This window comes from Mesoplodon densirostris, chromosome 12 (genome assembly GCF_025265405.1).
Source record: "Mesoplodon densirostris isolate mMesDen1 chromosome 12, mMesDen1 primary haplotype, whole genome shotgun sequence".
NCBI lineage: Eukaryota > Metazoa > Chordata > Mammalia > Artiodactyla > Ziphiidae > Mesoplodon > Mesoplodon densirostris.
Window position 1 is genome coordinate 39,092,474 of NC_082672.1, and position 17,435 is coordinate 39,109,908.

A 17,435-nucleotide genomic window follows, 5' to 3' on the forward strand; every position below is an offset into this window, starting at 1 on the left:
GTGCCTGTGGAGTCCTGTGGGTGGATGGGTGTACATTTGGAAAGGAGGACCGTACACTGAGCCAGGAAAATGGTATCTTTATTTCCTTTCAACTACTGAGATAATTGTAGATTCACATGTTATCTTAGTTTGGGCTGCTATAACAGAATATCATGGGTGGCTTAAACAGTAAACTTATTTCTCATTTAAAAAAAAGATGGGTCTATATGCATCTGTGTTATTGCATTTCGGTGTATTTTTTTTTCCTTTTGGTCTCAAAGCAAACACTAAAAGTATCCCATCTGTTAGAGAACAAAAAGAACAAAATAACTAAAATATTATCCATTGCAGTCTCAAGATTGCTTTGGAAATTCGGGGTCTTTTGTGGTTCCATATAAATTTTAGGATTATTTGTTCTAGTTCCATGAAAAATGTCATCAGTATTTTGATAGGGTTTGCATCAAATCTGTATATTGCTTTGTGTAGTATGGACATTTTTACAATATTAATTTTTCCAGTTCAAGAACATGGGGTATCTTTCCATTTCTTTGTATCATTTTCATATTGCTTTATCAGTGTTTTATAGTTTTCAGAGTATAGATCTTTCACCTGCTTGGTTAAGCTTATGCCTAGGTATTTTATTCTTTGTGATGCAATTTTAAACAGAATTGTTTTCTTGCTTTCTCTTTCTGATAGTTCATTATTAGTGCATAGAAAAGCAACAGATTTCTGTATATTAATCCTGTATCCTGCAACTTTACTAAACTGATTTATTAGTTCTGATAGTTTCTTGGTGGAGATTTCAGGGTTCATTACAGTCTCATTACAATGAGAAAAATAAGAGCTAAATAGTTAAGAATCACTCCCACTCAGTAAATCAGTCATCCAGCCATTGTAATCCAGTTAAATAGATTAGAGTCAGGTGAGCTGAATTGAGTGCCAGCAGTGGGATACATGAACAAAAGTTACAAAACCATTCTGGAAACAGTTGGACCCTGAAACCCTGGTTTTGATTAACTTCTGGGCCAGAATCCAGCTTGACAGATCACATGGCTTTCCAGATGACAGTGAGTAAAACCCATCAACCTTCAAGGGATACAGGGCAAGAAGCAAAGCCAGTGTCAGTTATGAAGGAATAAGTCAAACTCCTTAGTTCAGCTCTTTTCTCTCTTACTGTAAAGTTAAGGGCTGAAATTATTTAAGAATGTTAGAATGGGGAAGAGGAAAGTGTGTAATACCCACATACCTGCACAACCATGTGCACATGTGCACATCGTTCTTCTTATATTATTTAGGAGTCAAAAAAATTCAAAGCAGCTGCAAAAGATTTTGCCACTTCTTTGAGAAATTTGTTTTAGAGCTTTTCTTCTCTGTGGAATTCATAAGAGATGATGGTTCTTCAAAGTGTGTTCATGTTCTTAGTCTTCTTTCTGGCCTTGGTTGCCCCTCGGGTTTATTGCTCAACTGATGAAGTTAGAGACCAGGGCCACTCCCTTGCCAGAGACTCTTCCAGGACCCTGGAAAGGACCACAGCAATTTTTAATTTGTGATTTTGTGTCATTTTATTTTGTTTTTATTGAAAGAGCCCTCTACCTTCACCCTTTGACCCAACTTGAGAGAGGTTATGACTTAAATTATGGGAGATATCGTGGAGATAATCTCCCATAGAAAAACAGAGTAAAATCCTCTTTTGCAACATCTGAAAGGACAGCACCATTTCAATTCTTGTCCTTATTCTATAAGCTCCAGGTGAAATGCAAAATTTCAAGTGAATTCCAGAATCAAATGTATACATGATGGGTGATTTTGAAAATTATGATGCTTCTTGAAGGAAATTCTTATTTGTAAAGCAAAGAACTAACTACAAATACGTCTATTGAGTCAAACTCAAAGGGTTTGCTGAAATAATGCCTGGTGGCTTTGAAATCTGTCCGACAGTGTCCATATCCTTTAATTCATTTTAGTTATCTTTATTACTCTCCTCACTATATCATTGGAATAGGCAAATTTCTTAACTTAAAAACATTATAGATATAAATCCTCTCTACATTTTGTATGCTATTAATTAAAACTCCATTAAAAAGAAACAAATGTGAGAAAGTAGAATTAATTTGCTTGTAAATTTACTTTTTTACTCTGAAAGTAATGGTATATTAATAACATTTAGAAAACAGATTTTAAAAGACTGGTAATACATTAAAATAATAAATTTAAATATATTCCTTTTCAGTCTTTTGTTCCTGATTTTTATACCCAATTCTGCTTCTTGCTCACTATGTGAACATCTGTAAATCATTTGATGTCTCTAAGGCTTAGTTTCTTGCTCTGGGCTGCCTTTTTTAAAAAGTTGCTATGAAGACCAAAGAGAGGATGTACATGAAAGTGTTTTGGCAATTGTAGAACAGAATATAGATCCAATGTAGTCCTGGATGTTGGTTGAAAGTGGTCCCCCAAATTCTAATCCACACAGGAGGAATTACCTTAAGGGATGTACATGACCTCTGATTCAGTTAATGTGGCTTAAGACATCATAGGTTTGCTTGGAACAATTCCAAGATGACTGAGCCTCCCCAAAATGCTCCCTTCCAGTAACACACATAAACTACAACTTGGATCCTAGTTTAGACTCATGATCTTGATCATGAGGGTTAGATGAATTCCACCACAGAGGAAGTCAGAATTCAAAGGTAATTAAGGTGTGCCATGCCTTTTCTCTATGTAAATGATGATATACATTTGCTAAAAGGAGGGTGGGATTTTCATTAACTTTCTGAAGTGATACATTTTATACACTGTTATTGTAACTATGTAAAATAAACTGGTATATAATTCTTCGGTAACTAGGCACAGATAATTTATGGACTCTATTTTTTGCATAGATCTATTCCTTTTATTTTAGAAGGGATTGTTGTTTGGTCATATATAACAATTTCAAACCTAAAATGTAATTATGCTAAACACATACTTATTATTTTAACTTCTTGTCTGTGTAACAATATATTTTTATTCTCCTTTTTTGGTTTTATGTTTATATCTGAATTAAAAGAAAAACTTTATATGAAATAATATTTTCAATTTATTCTCTTATTTCAGATTTGGATGAATTAACTTGTGCATTGATAACCACTAAGTTTATGAATATATGCACTACATCCTCATAGTCTCAGTTTTCTGAGGAATGGCTATTTAATATGTTTTAACACTATTTTCTTTCCCTTATTTCAGCAGCAACTAAAAAAGATGAAAAGAAGGAAGGTATGTTTTATGCAAAGTTCCACTATGCTTTTTGTGTGAACAATTTACCAATAATCAGAGTTGAATTTTGACTGCCAACTTGTCTGTGTTTGCTTTGGATCCATTATGTGCATACATTTCGTGTGAACGTGTTTTTCCTAGAACATCACTTCACACTAAAGGGTGAACTACTTTTTTAAAAAGTAATTTTAATCTAATCTTTCTCAATATACAGGAGGTAAAACACAGCCTCTCAAAATCCTGGGCCTCCTATTTCATTAGCAATTTTATCAAATTTCAAAAATACATAAAATACAGACCAATTTTCTTATATTGACTACTTATATCTCTGACACTGACAAGCAACTGATGTTTTTTTGTTCGATTATGTTGAAAATAAGTCATAGTCCATCACTTGCACTCCACCTCCCTTTGTCATGATGTCTTGATATGGAGTCATTTATTCCCTGCTGTCAAAAAGAGACTGCACCTGATGGACTTATACAGGCAAGAGAGACTTTATTCAAGACTATTGCGATAGGAGTCAAGTCTGTTTACAATAGGAGAAATTGAACTCAACTCTGCTGAAACAAAAATGAGAGTTTTAAAGTTCTGGTGTGAGCTCGTAGAAAAGCACTGGAGGATGTTGGTGGGTTTGGGGTGGGAGCTGGTCAATGTGATGAGGCCATCTGGGTTTTTTAATTTCCTATGAAATTAGGCTCCTACCCTTCCACAGATACTGGGATATGGGACTGCTATCTCTTTTGATGATTATGTTTCAAAGTGATGTCTTGAAGATCTTGAGAAAGATATTTCTAATATGTCTATTTAGAGATGTTTCTAATGAACAGCCTGACTACTCTTAGATAGGGTCTCTAGCTATCATTACTGTTTATGAATCTAGTTTATTTTCTCAGTAAAAATGGCATGTAGATATAAGCAATCACTTATGACTTTGAAAATGACAATTATATTCTACATTAGTGTTCATATGATCTGAGAAAAAATAAGAAAACAAGTGTTATATTTTATATTTAATATCATCAGAATTTTACATAGTCCTGATAGCTTGGGAGTCACATTCTGCTTCTGTTAAACAAGAATCTAAGAGTCAATAGATCTGAGAAGGAGAAAATATTTTAGTTGGTTATTACTTACCTAGGAGAACAAAACATAGTATCATAAAAGTCAACTAATACATATCACTGTGTTTATTATAAAGGCATAGAAATCAGTATTAATTCCCCATATACACATAGCAAATATTTCAGTGCATTTTGGGAATTATATCATTTATATGATCAACATTGTGGTGTGTATACAGAGACCTTACAAGAAAAAAGAGATAGTAAGTTCCTGACACAGCTTTTGACAGATAGTAAGTGCTCAAAGATGTTTATCTTCCCTCCATCCTTCCTTCTTCTGAATAAAGAACAATTTACCATTTGATTTAGGTAAAGGAGTAATATGAACAGTTATTTTTCCATTCGTTGGCATTCAAACCAAAGTATTAGAAGACTTTTGGGTATATGAAACAGTCAAATTACAATTCACAGCTATAAGCTTTATATGTATTTTCCCCCTCATTGCTATGCTTGGTTCTGTTTTTCCTGAATTATGTGGCTTTTTTCACTTTTCTGAAAAATTGTCCATATGCGATGGACAATTTTTGGAAGAGCCTGGGGAGCCCAAGCAGAGCTTTGCCCTTGGAGACTCAAGTAATCCAGTGTGCATCACCAGCTGTGAAATATATAAAACATATACTCCTGACTATTTCTTAATATTACCATCACTATCATCATCATTATTATTAAATTGTCATTTCCAAAGGGTTTCATAGATTATCTCTCATCTCTTGTTTGGAAAACTTTTTAAATTGGTAAGATGGTGATATTTAAGATAAAAACTATTCAGCGTAATTTTCATTTCTCTCAATGTATAGTAGGAGAATAGGCTTAATGGCCAGCCATTCTAGGCAGTGGCTTGATTTTACATTTCATGAGTTGCTATTTCCCTCTCTGTATCTTCTGTTAAGCAGAGGAGATATATGGACTTAAGCTTCTTGGCTCTTGTTTCTTATTTTCAATGATCTCAGTAAAGATTATAGAAATCTTTTCCATAGAGGCAGGAAGCACATTTTTCCTCAAATGAGGCAAGTTTAATACAAATCATCAGGTGGCATACAATTTGGATTTTCAGTATTTTATTTTACACAAAGTTTATTCACGTTCAACCTTTTTGGATATAGTCAAAGATACTAAAGGTTGACAACTTTCCTGAAGAAAAAGAGAATAAGGGGGGTTTCAGGGATTTAATTAGAATGCTCTTGAGAAGTTTTTGTGGTGAATTTTATTTTTTTTTATTTTTATTTATTTTTATTTTTTTTTTCTTTTTGCGGTATGCGGGCCTCTCACTGCTGTGGCCTCTCCCGTTGCGGAGCACAGGCTCCGGACGCGCAGGCCCAGAGGCCATGGCTCACGGGCCCAGCCGCTCCGCGGCACATGGGATCCTCCCAGATCGGGGCACGAACCCGTATCCCCTGCATCGGCAGGCAGACTCTCAACCACTGTGCCACCAGGGAGGCCCTTGTAGTGAATTTTAAAACACAGAAATAAAAGTGCATATGAACTCCTTTATGATAAGCAGGCATCAGGCCACAAAGAGCTTCTTGCGTTAGTGAACTCTGAAGATTTGCTGTTCATATTAAGATCTTATTACAGCATGTCTCATCAAAGCTCTTTCATAAAACTTAGCAAGAGAGACCCTTGGCTCCATTGAGCTTTGCCCATCAAGTTTACTGTTGTTAGCAGTTTCAGTGTCAGAGCAAGCATATCTTAGCCTAAGTAGAGTAACGTTTCTGAATAAATGTTCAGCTGAGGTCCTTTTGTGACAAGACTTTTTCTACTGAAGTTGCCACTCTTTCTCCCTCAGCAGACACTTTCCTTGTGATTTATTAACACACGTTCCTACTGTCCATCAGGTTCCCAAAGTCAAAGTCCTAATCAAGTTATATTTTTCTTTATAAACATATGCTTATTCCTTTATTTCTTCTTATAGAGTCATCCCATTCTCTTTGCAGACACCAGGACTCAAATTGTAGTGTAAACTTTGACTCCTGTTTTTCCTTTGCCACTAAAATTTAGTCCTCTGGAATTTTTAATTTGACTAAATTCTCTTGTCTAATCCATCCTAAAGTAATTAGAAAAGCTAATCTTCACTCACAGCCTCCATTCCTTCAGTTGAGACCTCACATCCTCATTTGTGACCTCATGTTGGTCTTACTAACTTCTTGCGTGAACCAGGGAAATGATCTTGAAAATCAGAGGTTCTCAAGATGTGGTCAAGAACTACTGGAAGTACCTGAGACCTTTTCAGTGGTTCTGCAAGATCAAAAATATATTTATAAAAATATGGATTTATCATTTCCTTCTCACTCTCATTCTCTTATGAGTGTGCACTAGAGTTTTCCAGAAGCTACATAATGTATGATATTGCAACAGAATGAATGCTTAAGGAGATATGCGAATCCAACTATCTTTGCCAGACATTAAGAAGATTCACAAAAGTGTAAAACAAAGTCCTTCATCTCATCATTTTTTTGGTATTGGAAAATATATTTGTCATAAAAAGTATATTTATGGTAACAGGTAACAGGTTTTAAATTTTGTAATTAATAAATATATATTTATATATTTAAAATATTATCAGCTTTATTTTTTAAAAATTATAAATGTCGTAGATAGAACCTACATAAATAAAAGCTATTTGGAGTCCTTTACAATTGTTAAGATTTTTAAAGGAGTCCTGAGATAAAAAAGTTTGAGTATCTCTGACCTAAATAATCATTCTACCTGTAATGCTTTCCCTAAATATTTTCTTCCAAAATACTGAACTGACTTCATGAAACACTTTATGTCATTACCTATTTAAAATAGTCAGTAGCACCACACTGACCACAGAACATAGTCTACAAGCCTTAACCTGTAATTTAAGTCCCCACAGAGTGTTTCCTGACCTCCTATCAAGCACATATCAAGGCAAAGGCAAAGCCAAGGACTGACAAATTCCACCAGTAGAAATACAATGATCTCTTTTCAGATTAAGACAATTTATTACTTTCATGGCCAGCAAAAGCAAGGGTATCTAAAGGTGCCAGCTCTTGATTGTCCTTGTCCCACACACCAAAAATTCAACACACCAGATAATTCAACATAAGTTAGGGACACCTTTTTGCTGAGGACTCAAATCTGGACTACAGCCAGTGGTCTGCAGGTCTGTTCTCAAAGGGCTCTAGGCAGGAGAACCCAGGAGGCAATGAGAAGTTGTCTCATGACAACCTCCAGGAGAGACAGAGAGACATGTGGAAGATGACCTCATAGAAAATCCTCATAAGCCTCCCATCCCCTTACGTTCTTGAAGGATCACAAGACATCCTGCCAGATTCAGAATTAGCTCTGGTTCAGATCTTTGCCTGAATGGCATATATGGCTAGTGCAAAGCCACCAGGGCACCGTGGTGGAACCTGGTGGAACTCTCCCACCCAGTTTCTTCCTTTATATATTATGTATTTCATCCATACTAAGTCACTTTCAATTTTACATATACAATGTGCTGTCTAGCCATTGTCCCTGTTATTATCATAATAGATCTTACCCTTTCTTTTCCTTCTATGAATACTCAGTGTTCTTAGGGCTCAAGATAAATTCTCTTCCCTCTAGGACAAGGGTCCCCAACGCCCCGGGGAACCAGGCTGCACAGCAGGAGGTGAGCGGTAGGCGAGTGAGCAAAGCTTCATCTGCCACTTCCCATTGCTCCCCACCACTCCCCATTACTTTCATTAACGCCTGAGCCATCCCCCACCCACTTCGTCCGTGGAAAAATTGTCTTCCACGAAACCCGTCCCTGGTGCCAAAAAGGTTGGGGACCACTGTTCTAGGATGTCTCTCTGACCCTCCCAATTAAATATTTTTTCTCTTTCATTTATAATCTCCCTTCAGAATATTTGTGTACTTCCTTAGTATTGTTTATTTCATGCCCCTTGTACTTCATATTACTTGCATCATTTTCCTTCTATTCTACTTGACTTTAAGACTTTTGACTAAAGGGACCATGTCTAATTCACTTTTATCCCCTACAGGAACTAACACATTTCCTTAGTTTGTACATTGCTCAACAAATATTTATTTTGTGAATGAATCAGTAATATCTAGGACTCTTAAGATAAATATTATAGCCACAAGAAGTAAGAGTAGGAACTCAAATTTTCATATCCCAGGCAAGAAACGATTTTTTTTTCAAATTGGGAGTTGTATTATAGTGAGCTTTTTAGGTCTGGGAATTTATAGTCAATTACTAACAATTTTATCTTAAGTGTATATGATCATTAGCTGCTACTTGAGTTACACTAGCAGATCTAGGTAGATCTCATTCAACTAACCTCAGCTTCGTTGATGAAATTCTAGGGGTTGGAAAGCCTGTGGGTTTTTTTTTTTATAAACTTATTTATTTTATTTATATTTGGCTGCCTTGGGTCTTCATTCCTGCACCTGCGTTTTCTCTAGTTGTGCTGAGCAGGGCCTACTCTTCATTGCCGTGCATGGGTTTCTCATTGCGGTGGCTTCTCTTGTTGCGGAGCACGGGCTCTAGGCACGTGGCCTTCAGTAGTTGTGGCTCGCGGGCTCTAGAGCTCAGGCTCAGTAGTTGTGGTGCATGGGCTTAGTTGCTCTGTGGCATGTGGCATCTTCCTGGACCAGCGATTGAATACATGTCCCCTGCATTGGTAGGTGGATTCTTAACCACTGTACCACCAAGGAAGTCCTCAAGCCTGTGGGTTTTTCAACACAGGTTATCTTCTGAAGGATACAGCTCCATTGAGAACTAGCCAGATGAGATTTATTATTTACTGTAACTAGGGCAAGTCCAAGTAGAGTTGAATGCATGTGAGAATTAGTCCTAAATTCTAGGGCTTCATCATAGAGATCTGAAGAGGAATCATGCTGAAAAACAATGCAAAGTTTCTGTTATTGTAATTGAATAAGGATGCCAATTGGCAAGTGACACACACACACACACACACGGCATACTTCATTACCTGATTTATTAGACTATCAGAGAGTTAATTTTTCCCTTCAATATGGATTGGTATTTCATTTTCCTCTGGCATCATTCATGAGCATAATAGACCATACTTGATACATTGCTAAAGTTGAGTGAGTGATGAATTGAACAGATTGCAAACACATCACTGCTTTTCAATCAGCTGCTCTGGGTCTAGATGTTCTTAATAGAAGACTGTTGTTCAGATTATTGGGCAGATGGCCTTTAGGGAGGTATATTCACCAAGCAAGCCTTTGTAATATTTTTAAGCCATTTCAGCAGAGTGCTGGGAACGCATAATGAAGTTTAATAACATGAGTATTAAGTGCTGGGACTAATAGCTCTTTAGGGTCAGTATGTGATCTTTCAATTTTAAGCATTATATTTTTTGGTTGCTTAGGTATTTACTTGTGTAAGTCTGCTGCTCTGTTGACTCCTAACCAAAAGATGTGAAATTATGATGACATTTTAAGTACATTTCACTACAGTTCCCAGTTCTTACAGCAAATATATTGAACTTTAAAGACCTGCTTGATTAGATCATGACTTATTTTTTTACATTTCTACTTCGTGAAATACTTTTCTTTATCTCAGTAAGTGATGTACTTTACCTGACCCTGGACTTCATATTATTTTTATTCTTTTATTACAGAACAATGGATATCTAATACAATATTTATCAATTCTTATTATCAGGGAAAAGAAAAACGATTAAAAACAACAGTCATTCCAGACTTACATATATTGTATTAAGCTTTTTGCCTCTACCCCATGCCAGCATCTAGTTGAAAAATAGGGGTGGCTGGAAATAATCTTGTCCTAATATGCCACATTTTAGCCTCTGTCTGTTCAAACATTCCTCCCAATCGTTACCTCAGTTGTATTTCAACTGTAGGTGCCCACCATAATATTTCTGTGTTTTGCATATTGGCTGTACTCTGGGCTCAAAAGATTGCTCAACAAGGATCACAGAACCTCTTGGACAGGCAGAAATCCTATCCCAGTATACTGCAGCCAAACTAATTGATAAGTCGTGCTAGCCATTGAACTATCCACTTCATACTTTCATCTGTTGTGGTAGGAGAATCTGTATTTCCAAAAGAGTGGCCACTGTATGTTATTAATAAATAGCTAGACATATGAGTAAGATGATAGATGACATTTATCACATTCTTATATGGAATTGTTTTATATAATATTTTTCTACTATTTGAATTACCTGCTTACCTAATTAGGATAATTACTCATCAAGGAAACAAATGAGAAATTGCTTGCAAAGCACATTTGTTTTAGATCATGAATTTGGTCCACTTCATTATAGTTCCTGATGAGAAAATGAATAGCAAGAAAAAGATTGGGTTTTTGGGGTGAGGTGGCAGGTATTAAGAAAAATTTAGTCAAAAATTCTTTTCACTAAGCCATGCTGGACACAATAGTGTTTAATAAATGTTTACTCAATAAATAAGTGTTCCATTTCAAGGATATATTATTTTTAAAAATAAGGTTTGTTTTTCTCTTAAACGTGAAACATAACCCAATTACAGAAAAAAATAGAAATTCAGAAAGAAGACATTGCAAAACATCATTTTAATGACTATGTTTTTCTATTATGTGGATATACTGTGAATCCTATGAACAGTTCCCCTACTGTATGGAGGGTACTGGTTAATATTCCCCTTATTTAGAGGTATAAAACAATGTCACAAACAAAGCATCTTCCTATAAGATTTTCTTATGACAATTTTGCATGTTTCTCCTTGGAAATCTAGAAGTTGAACTACTGTGTCAAAAAGTATGCCCATTTTAATGACTTTCTAGATTTTTTTTCCCAAGTTGCTCTCCTAAAATGTGTTTTCAGCTTCTACTTCTGTGGAAGTAGGTTATTACTTTCACCACACTATTCCTGTTACTGATTATCATTTTCTCATAAAACAATTCAGTTGACCATCTAACTGTCTTTTGTGAACAGTCTCCTACTCACTGTCATCTTCAAACATTTTAGGTCCATTACTTCATTGTGGAACTATAATCATGATCCATCTACATCACTATAAGGCACACAGATTCATTAACTTCCAAATTGTTAGTGAATATCTATTGCTCTAGGTTCTAAGCCATATAATTGTCAGCCAGAGAACAGTTTATCTTTTGCAAGTATAAATTTATAGTTCATTATTTTGATTCTAATTTCAGTAATATTCAGATAATTTCAAAACTAAGTTACAGAAGAGGTAAAAGAAAGAAAACAGAATATACAGAATGAAATATTCTAAGCAAAAATTTAAGATGCCTCCATTCTAAAATAAACAAGTTAAAAAAACACTTGTTTTTAATTTCAAGTGATAGGAATAGAGAGTTTCATGGTATAAAAATACTGGAAATAATAAATTTCTCAGATATAGACTGAACACCCAAAAGACTAAAAATTGAATAGATGGCTTTTGACCACTGAATGCGTGTTACTACATAGCAATTACTAAATAAATTATATGTTCATCAGTAACCCATGAGCCATCATCACCTGTTTCTTTTTCATTACAATATGAATAAGTTATTGTTTGTACTGGAAATGCATCAATTATTCAAGGAGACATTTCACCAGGATTGCTATAGATTGAACAAATGAAGAAATTGCCAACTAACTTCATGGATTCCAACCCATCTCTATAGAAACAGACAGTATATCTGCCCAGTTTGACATTTTATTAAAAGGTCATTAGCTGCTATAGACACAATGTAATTTCTATGAAAATTAGATGTGGATATTTTCCTTTGTATTTTTTCTATAATTTATACATCAAAAGTTTCTCACTTCTTGCCTTAATCTAATACTCCTCCTCTCAAAAATAGAATAATTTAGCTTTAAGCCCCATATTCTAAAAATACAACATGCAATCAATCCATTTCATTGAAAATGATTTCAGAGTGTATGGACATTTTGTTGTGAGCTTCTCAGTTGTTGATTTTTCTTATCTGCTTTGTCAGTAATTTATATTTGTATTTTCAGATTCCAAGAAAACAAGAACAACTGCAGAAGGTATTGGGAATATTTCTTTTTTATGTCTTATATTTAATGAACCCCCAAGCAGCATTCCTTTTTAAAGGAGTCACACAAAAGAAAAAACTAAATATGGGATAAAAAAGAGAGAAATATTGAGAAAGAAAGAAAAAGAGAGAGAGTCAAATCTTTCCAGACAATAACGCTATGAGAAATATTTGGCAGTAATAAAAATAAATACTGCCTATGTTTACCTTTCACAGTAATTATTTTCAAAGAAATGTTTGCTGGACAAGAAATTGAACGATGTTCAGTAACAAGCATTTACTTTGCTAAAAAGCATAAATTTAATTAATCTTGGATATACCAGCATCGATGGAACTGAGTAGTTCCTTTAAGTCATGAGTAAATTCATAAATCATGTGGCAAGTATACCTGTGTCTTTTGTATTTGTTCATAAGGGTTTATGTGTACAGGGTGTTTATGTTTTCACATACATTTAAGAAACTACAAGATATAAATCATTTTAAATAGTTAAACAGTATAATCCTAGGTTCATTGTCAAATAATGTTTTACAATTAACTTATGGAAACACCTATGATAATCAGCAATAACTCTGAGCAACACTGAGAAATTTAAGGGGAGAGAATGGGGGAAGGCGTAGGAAACATTACAGTCTAATCAATGTGTTGAGGGAGTATAATTTATCTTTGAAACTTTCATGAGCAATGGCTTTCTGTTTATATTTCTTTCAACAGAACTACCCAAGGGAAAAAGTAAGGAAAGGCATGCAAATTATATATTTTTTCTATTTACTGCTACTATTGGCCTGCTGAAATACCTAGACTTGTGGTTTTGAATCTCCCTTTTCTATGTTTTATGCATGTGAACTCTATTTTTTTGGTCAGAATGAAAGAATATACAACCTGGGAAGGGGGTGGTCAGAGTGGACTGAAAAGCATGACACTCTTTCTTAGAGTCCTTTTTCAAATTCATGCAATCGTCTAATAACATTATTCACAGTCTTAACCAAAAAATATAACTTCATTCCATTAACCAAAACTGTATTATGTTAGTGGAAATTTAGTCTCTGTATTCTGGTTAGTTCTGTAGCTAGAATATAGAACAGAAGTTCTTTTTCAGGTTAGTTTTACAATCTCTTTTCTGTTTTCTTTGTTCTTGTAATCCATAAATATTTTGGCATGTTCACATGATATATGACATTTTGTCCATAACAATGTCCTTTTTCCCTACAAGCACTATGAGCTCTGTGAAACTGCATTGCTTGGGATGCATAACTTAGGCAGCATCCACTGTTGCTATAACACATTATTAAAGCTTGCTTGCTAACAATTCAGTAAAGCTTGATGCTTTGAGGTTGTGTCTTTTGCAAATGTATACTCTTCTCTGAAGAAAAACAAACAGAAACAAAAAATATCAACTTAACCTTATTCAATTAGCCATTAATAATCATTCCATTTCCAGGTATGCAGAGCTTTAAAAAATCCTAGTGAAATTAAAAACATGTTTTAAAATATATACCAGTTTAAAAAAAAGATTTACATGCGTTTTGGTCCTGCAAAGGTCAGGACATTGAGACCTTTTATGTCATAAAAGTGCTCTAAAATGTCTTACGGAGAGAATCATGAAGTTATACTACAACTCAGCCAAGGGGAGCAATCTGTCTATAGAGAACTATGTGATATTTCGATCCCAGATTTATGTGTGTGCACAGCTGCTGATGGGCACTGGCACACTGATACAGAAACCACTCTATAAACCATTGCACCAGCAGGGAAATGGAGGACAACTGGAGATTTGAAAAATGGTATTTAAATAATATATATGTAACCTTAAGGCCCTTGCTTTACTACAGTCTATATGATTTAAAATTTCCCACAGACACACTGCAGCTCCTTGACAATCTTCAGAGTATTGATATATTTAATAAATAAACATGCCTTCCCAGGCATTCATTTAACATTCGAACAGCTTCCCTCCTTGGGAAGTTCTGTGGATTGACTTGGGCAGTAATAAGGACAAGAAAAAGAATTTTCCTCTAAACAACTACTAATTCTTTTCAAATTAACTTATTTGCTCTAGTTTATCATCTGGACTTGCTTTTGTTGTTATTGTCACATCTTTGAATTTGCTGGATTCAGTTGTTGTTGTTTTTACTTTAAGATTGCTTTATTCAATACATCTCCAACCCCATATTCTTATTTTGCTTTTTCTTTTCTAGTTACTACAACTTAAAAGTTGGTTGTTTTTTTGTTTTGTTTTTTTTTGCAGTCTAAAACAAATTATGGTAGAAAAACAGGGAGAAGAGTTCATGGGACCTTCCTGTATATATTTTTGCTAACTCTAGTGAGCTATAATTTTTTCCAAATAAAAAATAAAATAAAATAATCAATTATAAGTATGATTTGGCAGTCCCTGTAGATATAAGCATGAATTAATTTGTATTTAAGATAATTCAATAATTACCTCTTGAATTATCCCATATAATAAATGGACTTGACAGCCTTTTCTTGCACATCATCCCAAATTAGCACAGGTATTTTTCTGTTTATACAATTACTTTCTGATATGATTGGAAGATCCTTACTTTAACTTTGAAATCTCACAGATAGTTGGTAATTGAGTTTGATGCATACCCAAAGCTACTTCCAGTATTTTTTTTTGATTGTTATTACTTTACAAATTTCTTAGAAATGTTTTGATAATTGGTGGTTCAGTTCAGCAATAAATTAAGCAATGCATTTAATTACTCCATGTTTTCCAGACAGTTTTTGTTAATGTTCTTACCTGTGTTTAATTTTAGCTAAGTCACGTATGCTTCTTCCCTTTGACTTGTAACACTTGGTCAAGCCATTCACTTTATTTGTTTTATTGCCTGCCTGCTATCTTGGGAGTGAATAAATTGCTCGTTATACCTTCACAAGTACAAGTGTGGTAAACAAAATTGTATACTTGAGAGACTGATGAGATAACCATAGGAGATTCGATGACACTCTATGTTTCTAAAATATAGTTCTTAGAATTCTTTCAGCATAAACATCTTCTAGTCTCCAAAATATATTCATTAAATGAAACCTGAAGAAATCTCTTTATTATTTTTCTTTAAAAAATCAGATAATAATGTGTCTATGTTAAAGTATTTCTTGAAAATCATTTAAATTAATTTGACAAGCTTGTCAAGGCAAAATAAGTAAGAATAGAAATGTAGAAAATAGCATTTCATATAAAATTAGTACTACACTTCATATAAAATTAGTGCTTATTATAATACAAATGTCAGCTTAATTTTGAGACCAGAATGATTCTTCATCTCATATAACATTGGCAAAAGTGGGTTCTTAAAAAGGAACACTATCTGAAAAATACTCTATAAGGAGCATTTGTCCTAAAAACAGGGAAGTGTGTTTTGCTTCCCCCTGAAAATTCTTAGTCTATTTTTAGCGTCTTAAATCTGCCTCAGCAAAGACTTTGTCTTAGCTAAACAAATACCTTTTCAATATAAGAAAATTTCACCTTAGAAGAGAAAGTCCAGAGGAAATCTGTTCATCCTTATCTGAGAATTATTTTAAAACAGCTGTAATAATTATCCTTTATGCTTACTTTTTATCCCAAATTTATTTCATGTTGATCTAGTAAGAAAGGAAATTTAAAAAATTTTCCATCCTTTATAGACCCTACTTTATCTTTCTAGTTTATTATCCATGAAAAATTTAATTCCTCTAATATCCAGAATAATTTTTATTGCTGTTCTGTGAGGGAAAACAGAGGAAGATTGGAAAAACTCTTTTTAAATATACGTCAGATATTAGTCTTTTCATGGCAGCTATTATTGGTTCAATACAGCACTAGGCATATATGTTTCTTTGTGTTAGGACAATTAAGTTGTGACACATAATATTGGAATAATAATAATAATAACAAAAATAATATGTTTCAGAACAGGAAAAGAAAGAAAAACATGTAGAACCAGGTAACTTTTTAAATTCCTCTATCCTCTTAATTTCAAGATATTAACTTGCAATTGAATAATGAAATGTGATCAAATGGTACAAAATGTTGAATTTTTTTCTTTTCTTGTTTGATACAGCAAAGTCACCAAAGAAGGAACATTCAGGTGCGTCAGACTGGGGTTGCTGGGGTCTTTCTACCTGATGTCCAAAGTTTATTAATGATGTACCCTCAGATGGGGGTAAGGGCCATGACTGGAAAGGGCAGGAAACCCTTCCATCTTATGAGATGTCTTTTTTCCAAGTTCTTGTCATACAGTTAACACCAATGCCATGTTAGAAAATGGAGGCCAAATAGTACATTACATTCTTGCTACTCAATGTGTGTTCTGTGAACCAGCAGCATTAGGAGCGCCTGAGAAGTTGTTAGAAATACAGAATCTGTGGTCCCACCCCAGATCAACTGAATCAGCATCTGCAACTTCCTAAGATCCCCAGTGCATTAGTCAAAGCAGTGTTTGAGAAGCACTATTTTACAGTTTAGGGTAGAAAACAAAAACAAAAACAAAAACAAAAACAAAACCCTTTCTATTATAAGTGCATCTGACATTGCTTTGTTTTGGAAATATGAAATATTCAATTCAGGCAAATATTCTCTCTCTATTCAAAATGTTATTTAATGACACATCTTGAGTACTCAGGGGAGTTGCAATGAGAGTAGAAGTAGATTTTGTCTTCAGTCAATTTACATTCGAATGAGGGGAAAAAAGTGAACTGACAATCAGACAAGCAAAAAAACACATATACAAACAAACAGAAACTAAGAATGCAGTAGGTGTAGATACCAAATGATTTTCTTAAAGGTTTCTGGCATCTAACTTGCCCTATTTGTTGTTTCAAATGAAAATAAATGCAACTCCTGCTCAAGGAACTTTATTGATTGTGTGTGTGTGTGTGTGTGTGTGTGTGTGTGTGTAAGCAGTCATAGCCTCATATAATGTCCATTAGTCACCCTTCCCATCATATTATATTTAAATGGAAATAGCATTTACATTGCCAATACATTAAAATAGCAATTACAATATTATGTAAATAACCATGCAAATCTAGCTCAACTATACTCCCACCCCTGTCACAGACCACAGCAAACTGCAGATTC

The 17,435-nt window shown here is 34.4% G+C and overlaps 1 protein-coding gene across 1 annotated transcript in view; it reads left to right on the forward strand.

Annotated features, from left to right (window-relative positions):
- Nucleotides 1-17,435, forward strand: part of TRDN (triadin) — a 303,903-nt gene that overhangs the window by 166,909 nt on the left and 119,559 nt on the right. The window contains exons 14-18 of the mRNA XM_060114534.1: nucleotides 3,205-3,234; nucleotides 12,317-12,346; nucleotides 13,067-13,084; nucleotides 16,267-16,299; nucleotides 16,417-16,443. Coding sequence (XP_059970517.1) covers nucleotides 3,205-3,234; nucleotides 12,317-12,346; nucleotides 13,067-13,084; nucleotides 16,267-16,299; nucleotides 16,417-16,443 — 138 coding nt within the window. The remainder of the gene's footprint in view (nucleotides 1-3,204; nucleotides 3,235-12,316; nucleotides 12,347-13,066; nucleotides 13,085-16,266; nucleotides 16,300-16,416; nucleotides 16,444-17,435) is intronic.